Below are 20,319 nucleotides of genomic sequence, written 5' to 3'. Positions count from 1 at the left end.
GTGGCACCCGCCCTGTGGAACGCCCTCTCATCAGATGTCAAGGAATAAACAACTATCTGACTTTTAGAAGACATTGGAAGGCAGCCCTGTTTAGGGAAGTTTTTAATGTCTGATGTTTTATTTTGTTCTTAATCTGTTGGGAGCTACCCAGAGTGGTTGGGGAAACCCAGCCAGATGGGCGGGGTACAAATAAATTATTATTATTAACCTGTTATCTGAAATTACTGCACTCAAAGTGGCCTTGCATCAGACACAATAAGACAATAAAATTTGTTGCCTGAATCATCAAAGCCAACAACCACAGATGAATACAATACTCAGTTCCTAACTATTATACCAGAACAACTAACACTACTATGATGACAGCATTCACTAGCGAGTTACAGATAGTTACCCAAGCAATTAAAAAAAAAAAACATTCAAGAGGATCCAGCAACAAAAATTTAATTAAGCTGAGATAAAAACGCAACAGGTGCAACGAGGGTATTAAAATAGACTGCAAAAAAACCAAACAAGCTCTAAAAACACACAGAGTAGACAGATATTTTTCAAATGAAAAGGGGTGTGGCAGAGAGGCTGGTTTAGGGCTGCTAACACATAAATTAAATATTAAGCAGCTGAAAACATCAGCAGGTGATAATGCCCAACTCCATGCCATAAAAACCTTCTCCTACTGATTTCTTTAATGCTGTTAAAGGCAAAAGAGCTGGCCAGACTGGATTTCTTTTAGTCAGTTGGCAACCTCGCAGATGCCACACACAAACAACACGATTTGCATGCAATGATAATTACCACTCGAACCTCTAAATGTTTATTGCTGCTCCATTTCACCCATAAAAATGAGCTGGAATTGGTGGGAAGAAATCTATATATATATTTTTACCACTTTGAAACCGTACTGGGCCAGTGCAATATTATTTAAAGGATTTTAAAAGGCAAGCAATCCATGTTAGTTCTATTAAGAGTATATGCTGTAAGTCTTAGAGTCCAAGAGTTTACCTGACATTAGAGATCAGCTCCTTCGTCTTTTCTGACAGGTGTGGAATAAGCTGGACTTTACCTTTTGCCTTTCCCAGTGTTTCAAAGACGGTCTCTATCCCAGGTGGGTGCATCAAGTCAGCCTGGAAATGTATATGCTGGGGTTTTTTTTTTGAGAAATTCTGGGTCAGCTTTCTTGTCCAATTGACCTTATCCAAGCAGTCTAGGCAGCAAGGAATACAGAGAGGTAATTTGAAGGTCTCTGATCTTATGTCCTTCTCCTGCAAATGTTAAGGTCAGCTCTCCTACAGGTAGGAAGTAAAAAGCAAGACGTGATTATGCATTGGCTGGATGCCAGCAACTGAGCCTGAACACAGGTGGAAACTCATTATCATGCTAAGGCCACATTCACACCATATATTTAAAGTGGTATGATACCATTTTAAACAGTCATAGCTTTCCCACAGAGAATTATGGGTGCCGTAGTTTGTTAAGGGTGCTAAGAGTTGTTAGGAAACTCCTATTCCCCTTGCATAGCTACAGTTTCCAGTGTCACTAAAGAATCCATTCCTCTTCACAGGAAACTCTAGGCATTCGTGATTATTCCTATTTCACCTTCGGTAGCAGAACAGGATTCACTGCCCCTGTGGCAGAGGGACACCACCAAATCCAACCCCTTCCCAGCCAATAAGAAGGGGGAAGAGTTTGAACTGCTCAGTTCTTCTCTTAATTTTTTTCCTGGAAGAGATCTCAAAGTCTCAGAACACAGCACCATTATGACCCCAATAGGTGCCTCTCGCCCTTTGGCAGGGCAGCAGTGGTGATGGACCCATACCTTTTGGCACTCCACCCATCTAACTCACCCGAGTGTGTATAGGCACTACCATACAAATTCAGCAGTATTTTAAATGCTGAAAGATCAGAACCAGGGCAGCAAGGAACACAAAGTAAAATGAAATGAAATGAAATGTGACAAGAGTGTTGGTCTGGATGCACCATGGCTTGGAATAATTCCCAAGATGCTGTTGACCCTTAGGCTAGTTTCCTGTTGGTCTCTCAAGCTTTCGGGAACAGCTGTTCCAAGAAGACCGCTGAAAATGACTTTGACAGCTCATTGGGGAATCTATAAAGCATCCTTTGAGACAACTAATTTTTTTTATATAAAAACAGAAAAATGGTACAGTTCAATATAATGCACAGGAAATGCAACCCAATTAGAGCATGAGCTATTCAGCATTTCTCTTGACCCACAATGCCTCTCTGCTAGTCCTGCCTGGGATGGTGAAGTCGTTTGCAATCCAAAGAGAGATGTGAGAGACAAATGCATTTCACATAAGCCAAAGTCCTAGAGAGGTGCCTAATGATACTCGGTTGTGTCCAACACTACTGTTCTTCTTGTGCAGTGGATGTCTGCTTGCTCTCTTCTCCCCAGTAACCTCTCTGTGCACCCTCAAAATCTGTTCCAGAAGATTGGGGGACTTTGCTTGCACAGCATTAGACCCAACCCATTAATCTTCCCCCCCCCCACCACCACCAATGCTTGAACATAAGTTTTGGTGAAGGGTCCTGAACCCTGAGTGTATGTAGTCCAAAAAGGAAGCTTTTAAAAGATACAAACTTAACCAAAACATTACATGGAATCTGCCCCATCTTCTGCCAGCATAGGTCTCAAGAGGCTATGATATTATATACCAAAACCATTTTATTTATTTTTTGCAATAGTTTAAGAACTGCAGCCATATGGTGCACTGTGGAAAGTTTTCCACGCTTGGAGGTGCTCGCATGTCAGGAGCAAAGTCCTGTACTCAAGTAAAGTGTTACTGTATTATCGTGCTGTGTTATTAACTCTGACTAAGCAAAGGAGCATATCCAGTAGCAGAGCTTCTGCTTATCACATGTGGTTGCTGTTGTGCATCACATGAAGTCACCATTCCCTGGATTTATTCCAGAAGGATACATACAAGCGGCTAAGTATAAACAGAACTGGTGCTGCTATTCTTTGCCACCCATAGCATTTGGCCTTGAAATAATGAATGAATTGATTAACAGAGAATGGGAAACCTGTGGCCCTCCAGGTCTGCCTGGACTCCAATTCCCATCAGCCTCAGCCAGCAGGACCAATGGTCAAGAATGATGGTCGCTGTGGTGCAGCAACATCTGTTCTCTATTCCTGCTTTAAAAGGAATGGTTGGCAAGCGTAGCAAGAGCAGTATTTATGCATGCCTTGGATGTTCAACCTTGAAATCTTGTTGTGGTCTCGTTTTGTCCGAGTCTACAGTACTGTGAGCAATTCATAGCTAAGAGCTGCTGCTGTTGTGGGAACCGAAGCATCAGAAATCTTCAGCTAATTGCCATCTTATGCTTGGACAAATGTCAGCCTTGTATGCACTGTTTTCCTCTTCTCCTTTTACTAAGAATCCCTGTGGTTCTCTGATATGTCTTAAATGTGCAAAGTAAGGGTGCGCCTTCAGGATCCCTTAGCAGCTGAGGCGTAACTAAATGTGTTAAGTGACCTTGAGCATTCGCTCTTGTGTAAGAACACAAGATGTGTCTTGCTGAATTAGACTATGGTTGGTCCTTCTAGTCCAACATTGTTTCCAGGAATCCTAGCAACTAGGAGGCTGTAGGAAGCCCAACTCTTTCACCAGCCTACCTTTTGCACCCCCCCCCCCGAAATGGCAGAGTGGAGGAGGAAAGAGAGGCAGGAGGGAACATGTGTCAACCAAAGGGAGCCGGTATGGTGTAGCGCAGTGATTTTTTTCTTCTTCTTTCTTTTCCTTCCTTTGGCAGAGGGACACCAAAGCCATGGCTCTTGTTAGCGCAATAAAAGTTTACGAATGGTGAGTAACAACAGGCTTGAGGCAGTGGTGGTGGGACAAAGAGCTGTGTTCAAATCCTAACTCAGCCATGAATCTGAAAGGTGACTTGGGTCAGTTTTTGTTTCTCTATTTAGCATGCTGTTTGGCAGTGGAATGGACTGCCTTAGAAGGTGGTGGACTCTCTTTCATTGGAGATTTTCAAATAGAGGTTGGGTGGCCATATGTCAGGGATTCTTTAGCTATGGTTCCTGCATTGCTGGGGGTTGGACTAGATGACCCTTAGGGTAATTTACAACTCTACAATCCTATGATTTTATGCTACAGGCATAGGGACCCAGCGTGGCTATTGAGCTGTTCAACAAGTGTACAACCCACATACACAATAGCTGAGCTGTGCAAATCAGCAAATGCACATTATTTCATAAACACTTGGACACGTGCAGAGACAGCTTGTACCTGCATTCAGTGGAACTTGTGAACAAGCCTATTAAGCCCTGCTTTACCAAGGACAGCCATCTATTTGTAGCACCATCTGTTCCCAGTTCAGTTCAGAGATAAAGAACCATAAGTAGAGCACACACACTACATTATATTTCTAAAATAATTACAAGGATGGAGTCGAGGCAGTTGATGAAGAGAGACTAGGTTTGGCGCACTCTCTGCCCAGACAGCTCCCATTTGTTATTCTAGTATCAAGACAGTTCTCAGGGTAGTAAAAGGCTTAATCAACAGGCGCGAGCTGTAAATTATGCTACCTGCACATTTTGTCCTCTGTGCTGATAAACCACCACGCATGAGATGTGGCAGCAACTGTGTGAGTCCCCACTTGCCATGCCTTCTTCCCTCTTGAGACCAACCTCAAGTCAAAAGAAGAACTAGGCTGCTTAATAATTAAACACATAAATTAAATATTAAGCAGCCAAGATCGTTTCAATGCTGACGGAACTCCAGAGACAAAAGGCCAAAATTACAGCTTTGTATGCCTAATATAATTTGGCCCACCCTCACAACTGATCTAAGGCCTGCTCGCACATTTTTATTTTATTGTTTTCAGATCCCACCTTTTCCTTCGAGGAGCTCAAGGTTCCTCATTTCATCCCCACAACAAGCCTGTGAGGTAAGCTAGGTTGAGAGGCAGTGACTGGCTCAAGGTCACCCTTCATGTCTAAGTCAGGATTTGAACCCTGGTCTCCCAGGCCCTAGTCCAATGCTCTAGCCATTGTACCACATTAGCATTAGGGGTGAGAACCCTGTGGGCGCCATGCTCTATCTATGTATCACTTACCAGCATTGAATATATTTTGACTGGACAACACCCCTAGATGTGTGTTGCTGAGAATGGATGAATAAATTTGGGCTGGGTCCAGTGGTTTGGAGAATGCCTCCTTTCAGTGCCCTTGGCTGCTGCCAGCACTGTTATCTACTGTCATCATGTTTACTCTCTCTTTTTGTACATGAAAGGCGGGGAGATCAAATGGTGGCGTGCAATAAGCAACACAGGTCAGCAGCAGGGTAGGGGAACCTCATGCATCATCTGCACCATCAACTTACTTTGTAATCAGGGTCAGATGCTTAGCCTGGAGGTCCAAATCAGCCACATCCAAACAAGGCCCACAGCTTAAACCATGCACATAGGCCACTGGTGCATACTTCTACACAAAGGGTAACACATGGACTCTCATGTGCCCCTGAATAGAAATGCACAAGCTGTTAGCACTAAAAATGAATTGCCGTGCATGGATTAATATATTTGGGTTCCTTGCAGTTTGGAGGTACTGGAGGCTGCCTCCTGTGCCCGCCTCTGTTAAGGATGGGTAGATGTGTCAATGTCACTTTCTCTCAAGTTTCTTATTTGTCTGCTCTTAAAGTTCCATTCTCCTCATTTCCACCTCAGTTTGCAATTTAAAAACAAAACAAGTCATCGTGAAAATTCAGCAGCATTTTAGAGTGCATTCCTCTAAAAAAACCACATCTCTGAAAGAAATTTTGCCTAGAATATGCATTTTTGCAATGCAATTTACCCTTATATAATGGATTTCTGCATGCTATTTCCACTAATATATGCATTTTCATACAAATGACTTGGAGAACTGCATTGCAAAATTCAGAGAATTTCAATGGATGGCTGTGTTTAAGTTGGTGTATTGTTTCAGAAAGTATGGATTAGGTAGGTTCCCCTTTAAATGCAAGCTAAATTGAATTTCACCTTCATCCCTAAGCTCAATGCAACAATCTTCCTTGCAGTCGTCATGATTATCTATTGCCCTCATGTTTGCTTTTTTTGAACATGCAATGAGCAATAGGGGTCAGCATCAGGGAAGGATTTACAGAACACCATGCAATTCTCCATCATCAGCTTACTTTGTTATCAGGTGTTGCTTCCAGACTGTCACGAATTTCAGGTAGGATTCAGTCGCAAAGCAGAAAATTCAAGTTTGTGCAGTTAAAGCTGATTTGGAGCTCTTGTGCAACAAACCTGCTTCCTGCCCCAAACTGGACTTATGCAATAGGAAAAGGGGTGGGGAAATGCACAGTGTGGGATAGCATTTGCTTGACCCAACATCATCAAAACTTCCCACAAACAAATCAGAATGAATGCTCATTGAACAGCTGACATCATCTAACCTAATGTTTGGGCAACAGAATGTACCTCAAATTAATGGAAGAATAACTGAAGGAGACTCTGCAGAGGCTAAACATTTTTTGTTTTCGTTTTCTGAGTAATTTTAAAAATTATTATGAAATGAACAGTTTCCTCCTTTTTCTTATTGATAGTTTTACTATGTGGCCCACTCCAGAGAAGCAATCTCTTCCTTTCCACAGTCTAGTTCCTAGAGAAATAACAATAAGTGAAGAGAGATTTCCTCAGTTCTCATGGCCCAGATGTTCTCAAACATGCTACTAAGGAAGCCTTTGCCCACCTAGTGATGTTCAGGTGGACTACATCAGCCCCAGTCAGCACAGCGATCATTGGTCTAAATTACAGTATGATCTGGAAGCCCTGCTTTGCTCTTGCATGGTCTGCCTATATCACTGCCTACCTGAAACCATGGGGTCTGTTCTTCCTAATGATCCTGCAACTCCTCCTGTACACAACCACATAACCACAACCACACACAGAGAGAAGTTGCACCCTTCATCTGTAATACCCAAGCAAGAGCTTTCAGGAGCATAGAACGAAGAAGCCTGTTGCCCACAAAACCTCAAACCCAGAGTGGAAGGATGCAATTTTCCTACTTCAACTGCCTATAGCACTCTTTTTGAGCCAGGATTTATGCTTGCACGATGGATCCTGTCTCCCCTCCCCTCCCCTCACTCCTCCTAAATCTGTTATGGGTCCCCCTCCCCCAGCAATCCCCCAGAGCAAATCTAGGGAGGACACAGGACACGTACAAGCAAGGAGAAGGGGGGGGGGTGAGGCCTGTTCCAGAATTGTAAATCCTTCCACTGATGGGACAGTTACTTAACACTATGTTGGACACAAGCCCAGGTCTTTGGGGCAGAAGTTCAGGGCTTCAGCTCAACAGAATGAGCAGCAGAGCCCCAAACATAGCAGAGCTGTCTTACCATTGCAAATTAAATCATATACTGGTTAGCATCTAAAGACAAGCGCCCCAGACCATGACAGCTGCAGTTTAAAATTACCTAACTGTCCCACTGCCACCTATATTCTGCATGGTTTTAGGATCAGTTTATTCCCGAAGCACTTCCTTGGTGAGTCTTCAGAAATACCTGAGTAAGTGTGCAGATCCAAAGTTTGCTTATTCGGGGATGGAATTCGAGAAAGCAGGGGTCTCAAGGTGTCTCAGGAAGCTGAAGAATGCCAACCTGTAACTACAGTAGTCCTGCTTGCAAGACTCCCTCTCCCCGGCTCTGACTGTTGTTTTCGTTTTTATGAATTAGCATGAAGGTCACAAGTATATTTTCGAGGAGTGGCTTATGCTGGGAAGTAAATTATTACCCTGCTAATGGCTTGGAGGGGTGGAAATGCTGCTGGTGGTGTTGGTGGAGGAGAGCAGCTTTCCTCACCGGAAGATTAGAGGCCAGCTCAGCCCCTCAGATGAAAATGAAAACTGCTTAAACAAAGTGCACTGTTGTCTGGAAGCGAGTCACATGCTGGGGCCAAACAGAGGTAATTAAAGCTTGCAGTTGCTTTTTAAATGCCGGCAGCAGTGACAGTTTGGGAACTGTGAGTGCTGCTTCACCCTGAATACCTTTGACTGTGCCAGCCACGTCTATGATCTCAGGAGTTCCACCATCAGCCACGCACCATAACCCGACCAGATTTTTATGAAGTGTGGCTCCTCTTTGTGTTCCATGCACCGTACAGCTCTCTTTTTGGTCACCTCCTGATGCTTCCATTTCCTCAGGCTTGTTTTTTACATTACACTGAACACAGGGACAAGCCATTTCTGCGCCATGTACAAGCGTTTGGGTGAAGGAATGAGCACTTGTTGATTTGTGCAGCTCAGCTATTGTATATACTGACTGTGCACTTGTTGAACGTCGAGCACGAATAACTGTGTGAGTGTGCAGCTGAACTATTGTGTGCACAAGTACACAGACTGTGCATTTGTTGAATGTAATGTGCAAGCGCCACTCTTGCTAAACGTGCATCCTCTGTGAGCAGCAGAATACCATAGGGTATTCTGTGGAAACTGGGCTACTGCGATTCTCACGGTTTAGCTGCTATTAATGCTCTTTGACTTCAACCTTCCCATATGTGTGTTTGTGTATCTGGCCTCCTCCAGACAGCCTCCTCATTGAGCATTCATCCTGATCTGCTTACACAAAGCTGACCCAGAGGTTATAATATTTCTGATCTTTATTTGAGCATTCATTTTAATGTGTTTGCAGAGAGGTTATACAACAATGAACATTCCTCCTGATATGCCACGCTTTTCAGAGCACTTCCTTGTAACTTTCCTAACAACAAGAAGTTACTTTATTTTTTAAAACTGCCATAGAGCACTTCCATCCACTGGTATATGCTTGAATCTTTCCTGCAAAATACTGACAGTCATAGATCAGATAAATCAACAAGCAGTTTGATCAAACCGCTTGTTGATTTATCTGATCTATGACATCATGTGGATTTAGCAAAAAATAATTATCCCACAATGAACACCCACCCGGAAATATCCTTAGAGGCTTGTTCAGTGTCTCATTCATCCCGTTTAGCCAGTCTTGCCTTTCCAATGCCATTAAACTGTGCCTATTTACTTGGAAGTAAGCCCCACTGTCTTCACGTAAATCCCTTTGTAGCAAGGGTATTTGGAATTGCAGCTTAAGCCTCTCAGAATCTCAATCCTCCATTGCCTAATTTCCTTCATGCTTAAAAGAAGGAAGGATTGGTCTACCAAAAAAATATTATAAGCCTGTCACACAAACCCAGTCCCCGTATGATTTGGGAGCCTGAGCTGTGGATTATGGCAAGCCTCTTGTCCAGAAGGAACTGCCATTGTTTTTGTTTTCTGTAAGTGGCTAACTGTAAGCCTGCCTGTCTTACCAGACAAGTCTGAGTATGTTGACTCAGAAGAATGGCTGCAATCCTCACCACACTTTCCTGGGAGTACGTCCTAAAGTTGTTTTAATTTATAACTTTACTTCTTTAGAGTCTGGTGTTTAAAAAAGTGGCCAACATCAGCACCATTTACTTCCTCCTCCCCAGCCTTGTCTCCTAAACCGACCTTTCTTCAATTTCATTGGACACTATGCATTTCCTATTTCAGGATGTAAAGAGCTTATTATCTCCTGATGTTCTTTTTTAAAAAATATTTTTCATAGGTACTATCCCCTTCTTTTATGTGTGGCAGGACATCACATGACTGACACCAGATTGCCATCAATGCAATAATTGGACTAATTAAAATAATAAAAGCAGTCCCCCCCCCAAAAAAAAGTCTAGAAAGGCCAGTTAAAGAACAGCAGAGAACATTCACCACAAGAACACACATCTAGTCATCAAATCCAGCTCACTTTTCTCAATTAAAAAAACAGCATACCTGGCCATTGCCTGTAGCCATGGGCACAAACAGTTCCAAAATGGCGGCATATATTGTTAAACAACCCAGATTAGTCATAGCCACAGATGCAAGCAAGGGTTAACAAGTGGAATCTTCTATTATCTTGCTCTGTTGTCTTGCCTTAGTGAAAACAGAGACTGCCCTTTTTCTCATAGCTGCTACAAGTTCACATAAACAGTTCTTAATATCAGAAACAAAGAGAAGGGAGGTTTTCTCAAGACTAGCCAGAGCAGGCTATGTCTCATACAACTGGCATGTGAAAACATGGTTTTGTGTTTAGGACAACAGCAGGGGTATCAGCTCTTATGAGCAGAACCATCATCGCTGCTTAATTACTATAATTACATCGGTATACCGACTTCCAAGAAGCCCGTGGTGGTGTCCATTTATCCCTCGGCACCGTCATTATCCTTGCAACCCCCCTGTGAGGTAGATTTGGCAGAGAGATGGTGGGGAACCCAAGAGAAGTTTGTGTTTGAGCAAAGCTCTGAATCTGGTTGAAGTCTAAGGTGCCATACTACATTGGCTCTAGAACATTAGTGACTAGAATTCTGGGTCAGTAAACTGAGTTCAGCATACTGATGCAGGCATTTCATGCTCTTTTTTTAACAGCTAGCTACAGATGACTGGAGGGACGTGAGTGGTGCTGTGGGTTAAACCACAGAGCCTAGGACTTGCGGATCAGAAGGTCGGCGGTTTGAATCCCCGTGACGGGGTGAGCTCCCGTTGCTTGGTCCCTGCTCCTGCCAACCTAGCAGTTCCAAAGCACGTCAAAGTGCAAGTAGATAAATAGGTACCGCTCCGGCAGGAAGGTAAATGGCATTTCCGTGTGCTGCTCTGGTTCGCCAGAAGCTGCTTAGTCATGCTGGCTACATGACCCAGAAGCTGTACACCGGCTCCCTCAGCCAATAAAACGAGATGAGCGCCGCAACCCCAGAGTCAGCCATGACTGGACCTAATGGTCAGGGGTCCCTTTACCTTTCCCTTTACAGATGACTGGGGAGGATGTGCAAGGAACTGGAAAGAGGGACAAAGGACTCGTGTGAACTTGGTGGAGATCTGAAGAAGTTAGGTATGGTGGTACCTCAGGTTAAGTACTTAATTCGTTCTGGAGGTCCGTTCTTAACCTGAAACTGTTCTTAACCTGAAGCACCACTTTAGCTAATGGGGCCTCCCGCTGCTGCCGCACTGCCAGAGCACGATTTCTGTTCTCATCCTGAAGCAAAGTTCTTAACCTGAAGCACTATTTCTGGGTTAGCAGAGTCTGTAACCTGAAGCGTATGTAACCTGAGGTACCACTGTACTTTTACAGAAGAAAATGATGAGCGCAAGGTGTGCACAGAGAAAATATCCAGGTTGTGTGCATCCACTATCTATTTCAGAGGGTATTTCTGCTTGTAAAAAGATTACACCAGGCATAGGCAAACTCGGCCCTCCAGATGTTTTTGGACTACAACTCCCATCATCCCTAGCTAACAGGACCAGTGGTCAGGGATGGTGGGAACTGTAGTCCGAAAACAGCTGGAGGACCGAGTTTGCCTATGCCTGGATTACATTAACAGTAGGCAGCAACTGCCTCCTGGTTCTTGCTTACGTCTATTTATACTTAGAGGAAAACACACTAGTCACACTCTATAGCATAGAAATGAGTGGTCAAGTATAGTGCAATCATAAACTGACAGAATATATTAACACTTTGGGATTTCCATAGGCCTCCAAATGTTTCTAAGAGCAGGCACAGAAGCATTTTCAAAGATTGCGTGTGTGTGTTTGGGGATCCATTACAAAAGGAGACACAGAGAAGATTACCACAGCTGCTTTGGCAGTTAAAGTTCATCTCACAATATTTCCATCCCTAGGTGTAACCCATACAATCTTCCAAGTGCCTCCATTACAGATGTTACATTGCTCACACAAGGCCACTTGTGTGAATTATGGTGATTCGATGGTGTTTATGTTTGTAGCTGTATGTTTAAAACATTCCCATGAACCAATCAGTGCAAATAATAAAGGATAAAAAAACACAAGGGGCAAATATCAGGCTGGGATGCCTCCCCCTTGCCTTAGTTTTACTCATGGGAAAGTGCTCCAACTTGCAGTTAGCTAGAAAGAATGTTTATTGAGATGCCTCCTGAGACTCCGTAGGGAAACTGAGGGACTGCCAACTTACGACTGTTACTGCTTCTTTCCTTGCCAGCTGGAAAGTAGAGGCGCCCCGAGGCTTCCCTTACCACCTCAATAGATTGGCACACTGGTTATGACCCTAGAGTGTCCTAAGGAGGAAGAAGTAGGAGAACCACTGGACATGTCACTTTCCTAGCCCCATAGCCTTGAGAAAGGGATTACTGGTTTGCCATAGAAGCTGGGGAGACCCTGTTATCAACCAGCCCAGCACACTGGGATCAGACTGAATTGTAAGGCTTATGGCCAATGTAGCACCAAGTACCTGTCCCACCAGTGCAGGGATTTACACTTGTGCAACAGAAATTCTCCAGTTCTCCCTCTCCACATGTGTGCCTGACACCCTCCCCCAAATCTTCTCTGGAGAGGTAAATCCCCAGAATAGATTTAGGGTTAAGAAAGGGGGGAAAGTTTTGTTGCACGAGGGTAAATCCTTGCACTGATGGGAGGGTTACTTAGCGCTAAATTGGATATATGCCTCTGGTGAAGACCCCAACATGGAAAAAGGCATGGTGGACATCATTAAGGACAGGCTATTACGCTTGTATTTTGTTGAGGTTCTGGCCTGTATTACTTGAAGGAAGTGGGTGTACTATGTGACAAAGTCTCAATAGAGTTACTACACTCAGAGGTGTGTCGTCAGCAGTTTGGGCTCATGGTGGGCATATTCCCCCATTCAATGTGCCATTCCCCCATGATAAGCACTCTCACACACACCTTTAAAAACGCAATGAATTCCAGGTTTTGTTTACTTTGAATATTCATTTCAACTTTATTTTACATACATCATCATAACCATTATTAAATGATTCATAATAAAATCCCTGAAAACAACAAAAACATCAACTCTATATCATTTGTATAATTCCATAATTCACATTTATTGTTATTGTAAAACACTGACGAAACATATCACATCTTGCTTTTTTTATATTAACCTTCTGTATACTCAGGACACAAAGTTCCAGAATAGCTGCACTGGATACAATTATAGTATTTCCATCATGAAAACACAAAGGTGCAAATATCAAAAGACAAATTAAACAAGTGCAAATGAATGAAAGTGCAAAAAAGCTTCGGTTCCATGAAAATGCTTCTTCTGAAAACTCCGCCTCTGCCCTCTGTGAAAGCTGGTCCCTAAAACAAAGGGCATTTGGGCAGGATTTGTCACACCTACCTGACTTTTCCCTCCCTTCCCATTTAGGGTGAACCCAGCAATCCCAGGGACCATGGGGAAAGGAAGAAGAAAAGATGGAGATTGATCAAGGGTTTTTGAAGACTTCCTGTCTTCCATTGCACTCAAGCCCCAAATAAGCCCTAAACAGTAAACCTGCCCTATCATTTTGATTTGGACTTTTGCATTTCAAAAGTGCCTGAAGTTGATGTCAAAACTGGATTTCTAGGGTGGGAGTAATCAAGGGTAATCAAGGGTGCAGAAGAAGGAATGCACATTCCTGTTCTGGCTGAGACTCAGCAACAGGAACATCAATCTTTGAGCAACATTATGTCATTTCTGCAGCGCGAAAGGGATCCTTAGCTGGCCCACACATCTGCAATGAGTACCAGATCTCCTGATAAAGAGTTCCTAAAGGAGTATGAGTCTTGGGCTAGCAGTTAAGAGGGCCTTTTAAAGTGAAGAGTTTTCTAGGCAGTAAATTCACATTTGTTCCACACAGCCTACCCAGATTTCAAGCTAACACAATGACATTTTCTGAGCAGTCAAACCGAACTATTTTGTAGCCGAGAAGAAAATGCATCCCCACCCCAAATAATACACTCACTTCTAGAGGTCCTGATCCACTTAGGGAGAAATTCATGAGCAGCTGCACAAGGAACTGTGCAAGCAAAAGTTCTCTTGCTTTTGTTTGCTTGCTAGCCTGATACTGGAGTGAGGGCTACTCATAGAATCATAAGAGTTGGAATAGACCACAAGGGCCATCGAGTCCAACCCCCTGCCAAGCAGGAAACACCATGAGAGCACTCCTGACATATGGCTGTCAAGCCTCTGCTTAAAGACCTCCAAAGTAGGAGACTCCACCACACTCCTTGGCAGCAAATTCCACTGTCGAACAGCTCTTACTGTCAGGAGGTTCTTCCTAATGTTTAGGTGGAATCTTCTTTCTTGTAGTTTGGATCCATTGCTCTGTGTCCGCAGCAGAAAACAACCTTTCTCCCTCCTCTATATGACATCCTTTTATATATTTGAACATGGCTATCATATCACCCCTTAACCTCCTCTTCTCCAGGCTAAACATGCCCAGCTCCCTTAGCCGTTCCTCATAAGGCATCGTTTCCAGGCCTTTGACCATTTTGGTTGCCCTCCTCTGGACACGTTCCAGTTTGTCAGTGTCCTTCTTGAACTGTGAACTCATGAATAAACCCAATCAGTAACTGAACCAACCAGCTCAGGGCAGTAAACATGGCACCTTTCAAATCCTGCACTACAATTCACATCACCCCTTATCATTGGACAATGCTGTTTGGGGTGATGGGAGTTGTAGTCCAACAATAGGTAACTGTTTGCTGCATATATACATGGCTGGATTGTGGCAATTGTGAGCAATGATACTGCTTGCGACTGGGGATAGCTTGCATCTTAATTACAGATGAGTAACAACTCTCACACACCCCTCCTACCATACATACTAGCCTTCACCATATTGTGAACTGATTCTTTATAATGTAATGTGTTTTTAACAAAAATAAAAGTAAAAAACCTTTAGAGGTTATGCGGTCCCTGCTCTATACCCCTCTAAGGTACAACTCAGCCATGATTCAGTGTAAGCTTAGGTGTGCTTCAACCCATGGATTTTCACGGGTTAAGAAGCTAGTGTCCTCAACACAAGGATCCCTCTGCAAACAAGTCTTTCTCCCAGATTTTCTGGCTTGATCTTTTATGAAATCTGATGTTCCATAACACAGAGTGACTCCAGAATTAGTGTCAGGGTTTTACTGATTCCCATCAGTTCTTAACAAGAACAGGGATCTAAATCTCTTAATGGGCTACATAAATCATTCCAGCAACAGCAATGCAAAGAATAATTAGAAGAGCTCTCTGTGCAGCACCCTTGTGAAGTCATTGTAACCTTTACTCTGTATAAGCATCACTCAGTATATTGCCATTAGCAAATCGGGGGGGGGGGTGGAGTGCTCCTCGGCCCCTGGGATTGGTGCCTGGCTGATTGTCTCGCTTGGTCTTAGAAGAAATGACCTCAAGCCTACTATGGAGGAACTGACTAGGATACAAGTACAGAACCTGAGGACTGATGGGAGTATTCTGCTCAGGAGACATTTTAGCTGCCATTAGCTCCCCACAAAAAGGAGCTATTATTTAGATGCTTGAGACAAAATAACTCCTATGGTGTTTCAGCTAATACACAATTCTACTGACAACAGTAGTGCCAGAGCGGGAAATGGCCTACTGAGGAGAGGTTCTGAGAACCAGTCTGGTGCTTCTCTTAGTTCTCCAGTATTCCTAAACATAAGGAAAACAACAGTGGTAAATGGAACTGGACATACAAGCAGTATAAAATGGGCTGCCTTATATATTTCAAGATCCATCTAGGGTTCTGCCATTGGCAGAAGCTCTCTAGGGCCTCTGGCCGAGGTCTTCATCAGCCCTGCCACTTGGAGGTGCCAAAGGTTTCAAGACAGAATCTGGTGAGGCCCAGGCTGTCTCCTCTCTGACACTTGCTGCCTTTCTGAGCAAATGTTTGGCAGCAATGAGCAAACACAGGAAAGGTAGTTTCATTTTAACCCTCCCTCACATACATGCACACATATAAGATTGGGGTTTAACTTTGGTTTCTTTATTGGGTAGCCAATATGATGTCCTCCAGATGTTCTGGACTCCAGCTCCCATCTTCCCTGATGGTTGGCCATGCTGTCTAGGACTGATGGTAGTTTGAGTCCAAAACATCTGAAGGCCATCATATTGGCTACCCCTGCTTTACACCAAATATAAGGTTCCAAACATATTATAGCAGGAAATATCCCTTAGCCATCTGTGCAATTGCCTTAGAAGGGCAAGAAGTATGAGGTTGCGCACCTACGTCAGTAGATGAATGGGAATGGGTGGTGAGGGCTGGAGTTACTTAAAAGTGTGAATATTCCTAACAACTAAAATAATTGTTTCTGTCTCCCACACATACATACACAAAAACACAAGCACACAATATTAGCGCACGCATTTTACACACTTCCAATTAAGGATAACTGTCTTCTCTGGAGGAACTTGGGGTCAATGGGAGCAGTGCACTATCTAGACTCCATTCCTGGTGCAAATCGAGTTCAGCTTGCTCAGCAGCCAGCATGACAGAGCGGGGAAGAGGGATTTGGTGTGAAATCTAGGACAGATTATGTGCCCAACTCCAAACGCCTACATAAATAACCATTTGGCACTGAGGACCTCAAGGGGCCACCTGTTGTAGTTCAGCGTACAAGACCCATCAGAAAATTACATTTCACCTGAGCCAAACAACAGAGGCTCAAACCTTTGAAGAGGCAGAGAGGCAAACTGGCACATCACTGTCTCAAAATGGCACAAAAGAAGCCATTTTCTTCATGGCTATAGTTCCAGCAGGACAATAGCAAAGATGGCCTCAACACCATTAAACACTTCCTGTTTCTTTCAAGTGGCCTTAACAGCACCCAAACACCTCTGCTTAGCAGAGTATATCCCGAACCAGCCATATTCCTCCTCATCCAGTTTCAAATTCAGAGACAAACGCCTTGCAACTCCCAGCAATCCATCCATTGAGTTGGCAAAGTCCCTGTCTCAAATACAAGAGGAAAGTATACATAATTGGAGGTTTAAAATGAATGTTAATAAGAACATTCATAATAAGAATGTTAGTGATACAAAATCTTGCTTTGTAGGATTTGTTTCCTACAAATATGCTGACTGATCTTTATATAAGCAGCTAAAACAGCAAACTGGACATTTTTTTTTAAAAAAAGTGGGAAGTTTTCCTCTTAAAACCCGCCAGGAATCACCTGGGCATGTCAAGTGGTTCTTTCCTTCTTCATCTTTCCTGGTTGACTAAAAAGAGCATCTCTTTGGATATGGGGATAGTTTGGTACCATCCAGAAGCATCTGTTAGAAGGATTTGATTCAAAAATGAAAAATGTCCTTCTTCCCAGTAATCTGCCTCCTAACAAGTAAACAGAAGGGGGAGTCAAAGGAAAGATATTTCACAATCAGCAGGAAACTTGCTAAAAAAAGGAACGCTTGCCATGATCATGAGAGAGAGAAATCAATATATAAAGTTATCTTGGAACAGTAAGCAGCCAGCAGTTAAAAAAGAGATCTAAATAGTGACCAAGTATTCAATAATATCAGAGTCAAAATGCCGCATTTCCATGGGAAGCTTAGCATGAATTTGACCCAAGCATTAGAAAGTAGACTTCGCAGACCACACTGCTATGAGACATGTTGCTGGCGTATGTATGGTTAAGAAACTTTAGACTTTCCTTCACAGACTTAAGGGGGACAAAAAACAACAACTTTAAGTTGGTTTTAAGGAGGTTCATACGCTAAGAAATACACTTAGAATGCTTTGTAGCAAATGGGTTGGATTTGGGTCTAAGAAACCTAGATCCAAATCACTGCTTGTGTAAGGAAGCCTTCAATCATAATTTATTACATGGGACCACCGTCAAGCGAGATGACTGATGGAGAATGGAGTGGAAAACGTCCAGAATTAAATCTAGGACTGCTGAAATTAGAAGGGATCCCCCAACTCTATAGGACCATTCCAAGATATTTTGGCACTGGAAGTGGAAAATTCATATGGCATTCCAACTTCCATCAAACAAACAATAATACATTAACAGGATAGTTGTTGTCCTTTAACAGCATTCAGAAATCTGCCGCCTGAGGCCAGTTCCTCACTATCTAAGGGTAGAACTGATGTTGCAACCTGAGCCTTTTAGTCACATGGCTACACTATAGGGAAAGTAGCTCATCAGAACAGCCTCTGTCATTGCTTCATTAGTCAACATCAAGGGACACAAGAAAAAACCCCATGTAGTCAACAGCAGAATTATTTTCAAAAGCTTGAAAGCTTAGGCTCACATTGTATCCATATGGTAAAAAACTTCTTCTTTTTTAAAGCCAGCTTCTCGTTTTAAAGGGACAGTGTCAAGCAGCTGAATGTAAACATTTGGCACACACTGAACTAAATATGGTTTGATGGGGCACAGCTGATGCGTCCAGAACAAAGAAATTAAGAATTGCTGCATTGTACAGAATCTGTTTTCTTTTTCTCATACAATACAAGCACCTGCCAGGCCAGAACGACGTTAGGTGGCTATCCATAAGAGCAGTCACTCCTCCCATGGATCAGAAGAATGCTTTTGCTTAAAGTACAAATGTTGCTAGTTTGCTTGTTTTCTGTGACACTCTGCTCCCACACATTTTTTTATATTAAAAAGAAAAATTGCTTGAAGTGCGCTTTGCAGAAGGAACAGAAGTTAAACCAAGGAACATTATTACATGATCTTCTTTGTTTCTCTCATCCTCTACAAGTAGAATGGCAATATTACAAGTCTATAAATTCTGAGCACCAATTTTTTTTTGCAACAGCAGAAATGACTCCAGAATTGTTAGGATGGATTCCTTCATCAATAATGTACTTAGTCCTGTAGCCTGTCTTGGAAGGACCAACACTTACTTAGTGCTTCAGCCAGTCCCTGGATATATTGTAGATACTCTGCCCCTTATGAAGTTCACGATCGAATCCCTGATTATTAAAGAGACTGACTTTTGCCCTGAAACATCAGAGGTGCTTCCCAGTGCGTGCTGCCATTTGGTGATCACGCTGGTGGTCCATTTGTAAATATTTTCCTCTTCTGCATCATGTGAATCCAGGCACGCTTTATAATGTAAGAACCTGGGCAGCTGAGTAAGTTAAATTCAAGGCAGGTTAAACCCGATAGCAAACCAAATCTCCAAATTCCTGTTGCGTGTGCCTTTAAAACCATCAGGAGAATAGGGTCTGTGAGATTGGGCAGGTCAGTGCTGGAGCTCCACTGCTAGACAGGATCAGGGCAGTATTTGGAAAGGCTGGCTGGAGGAAGACAGACAGGGAATGGATTTGGCATGTAAACAAAGACGAAGACTCAAAAGAGAGAGCAAGTTGGCAGGATTTTACAGCTGCAGCAGCCGGGAAGGTCTCTACTCTGCCGAGACAGAGAGTTTGGCAGCTCCCACATGGGAGAGAAGTCAAAGGGTGGTTCACTTCAAGGTATCATCAGCATTCTTGAACATGAGGATGGCGTTGTAGATTTTAAGCGCTGGGCCAAGTTTGACGCTCATGATCTTCACGATGTCAGTCTGAGTCAGCAGAAGGAATGCCTCACCATCAATCATCTGGGGAGGAAAAGAGAGATGGTTGAAGGTGCCTGTTTCTCTCTCATGCAAGCGTACACAAAGCAAAAATGTTATACAACAGTGTTTTCATTGCTGGGTTTTGCTGAGTGATTTTATTGTACTGAACCTTTCAGAATTCTGTCGATATGCCAATAAAAGGTTTGAGACTGAGATTGCAAGCTATCTGCACTCAATGTTTCCTCTGGAATAAAATGCAGTTTTTGTAACAGCGCATCACATCCCAGCATCTGACCAGCACCAAGAAGCTTCATCCCAATCTGATACACCAGGCCGTGTATACAGCTAATGACTCCAGGCCATGCCTCGGCTGTGTGATAGTTATGGCTGGCATCCAAAACTTGAGAAGGGAATATTGTGGGCAAAGTGTTATCTGCTTTTCCAAGAACTGGCCAGTCTATGTTTGCATGCTGGATTTCCCCAAAAAGAGCAGATGTGTGCCAGGAGTCAATGGATACTTTTGAAGCACCAACACTGAGCTAAATTCAGTGGGTACATTTGAAAATATTGTCAATGACCTGGAATGGGGAAGAATTCTTTTCAGCTCACATTTAAGGCAGATCCACCTAATCTGCACTTGCCAGTGCAAACTGAAACGCAGATGCCCTTCAAAATCTGCACCTCTCCAAATTTTGCAATGCAGTTCTCCGGCCACGTAACGTGGACAGAAACACATATACTAGGGTAGAGTGTGCACAAAAATGCATATGTTCGTGAAAATAACATAAAAATGCATGATATTCAAGGAAAGCGCTTTGCAAAAATTCGTACATGAGACTGGAACTGTAGACAGAGGGTTTTCATGAAGCTGCCTTTTTTAAAAGAAAAATATTGTGAACTGATGTGGGAATGTGTAATGAAAGATTAGAAAAAATGAGAAATTGAAGCTGACAAATTCACCCATCCCTATTGATGGCCTTTCAGC

General features: G+C 43.1%; 3 protein-coding genes across 20 annotated transcripts in view; 1 reads left to right on the top strand and 2 right to left on the bottom strand.

Annotated features, from left to right (window-relative positions):
- SGK2 (serum/glucocorticoid regulated kinase 2) overlaps positions 1 to 7,689 on the bottom strand; it is a 34,633-nt gene extending 26,944 nt beyond the window's left edge. Inside the window, exons 1-2 of one of the 7 annotated variants that reach the window (XM_082226260.1) lie at positions 7,530 to 7,689; positions 1,061 to 1,283 (exon numbers count right to left, since the gene is read on the bottom strand). In XM_082226260.1, the coding sequence (XP_082082386.1) occupies positions 1,061 to 1,112 (52 nt within the window). In that variant the 5' untranslated portion in view covers positions 1,113 to 1,283; positions 7,530 to 7,689. Of the gene's footprint in view, positions 1 to 999; positions 1,284 to 4,552; positions 4,713 to 7,529 lie in introns of those variants that run through there. The other 6 variants (XM_082226262.1, XM_082226264.1, XM_082226259.1 and 3 more) reach the window with 6 other exon arrangements.
- Positions 1 to 20,319, top strand: part of LOC309534148 (uncharacterized protein) — a 344,509-nt gene that overhangs the window by 106,546 nt on the left and 217,644 nt on the right. The window lies entirely within an intron of this gene.
- The window catches only part of L3MBTL1 (L3MBTL histone methyl-lysine binding protein 1), a 44,631-nt gene continuing 38,448 nt past the window's right edge, over positions 14,137 to 20,319 (bottom strand). For all 6 annotated transcript variants that reach the window (XM_082225958.1, XM_082225953.1, XM_082225954.1 and 3 more), the window contains one exon: positions 14,137 to 19,376. In XM_082225958.1, the coding sequence (XP_082082084.1) occupies positions 19,242 to 19,376 (135 nt within the window). In that variant the 3' untranslated portion in view covers positions 14,137 to 19,241. The remainder of the gene's footprint in view (positions 19,377 to 20,319) is intronic.

This window comes from Podarcis vaucheri (genome assembly GCF_965113315.1).
Source record: "Podarcis vaucheri genome assembly, chromosome: 6".
Classification (NCBI taxonomy): domain Eukaryota; kingdom Metazoa; phylum Chordata; class Lepidosauria; order Squamata; family Lacertidae; genus Podarcis; species Podarcis vaucheri.
Note: the sequence above shows the minus strand (reverse complement) of the source record. Positions and strands in the feature narration are given on the sequence as shown.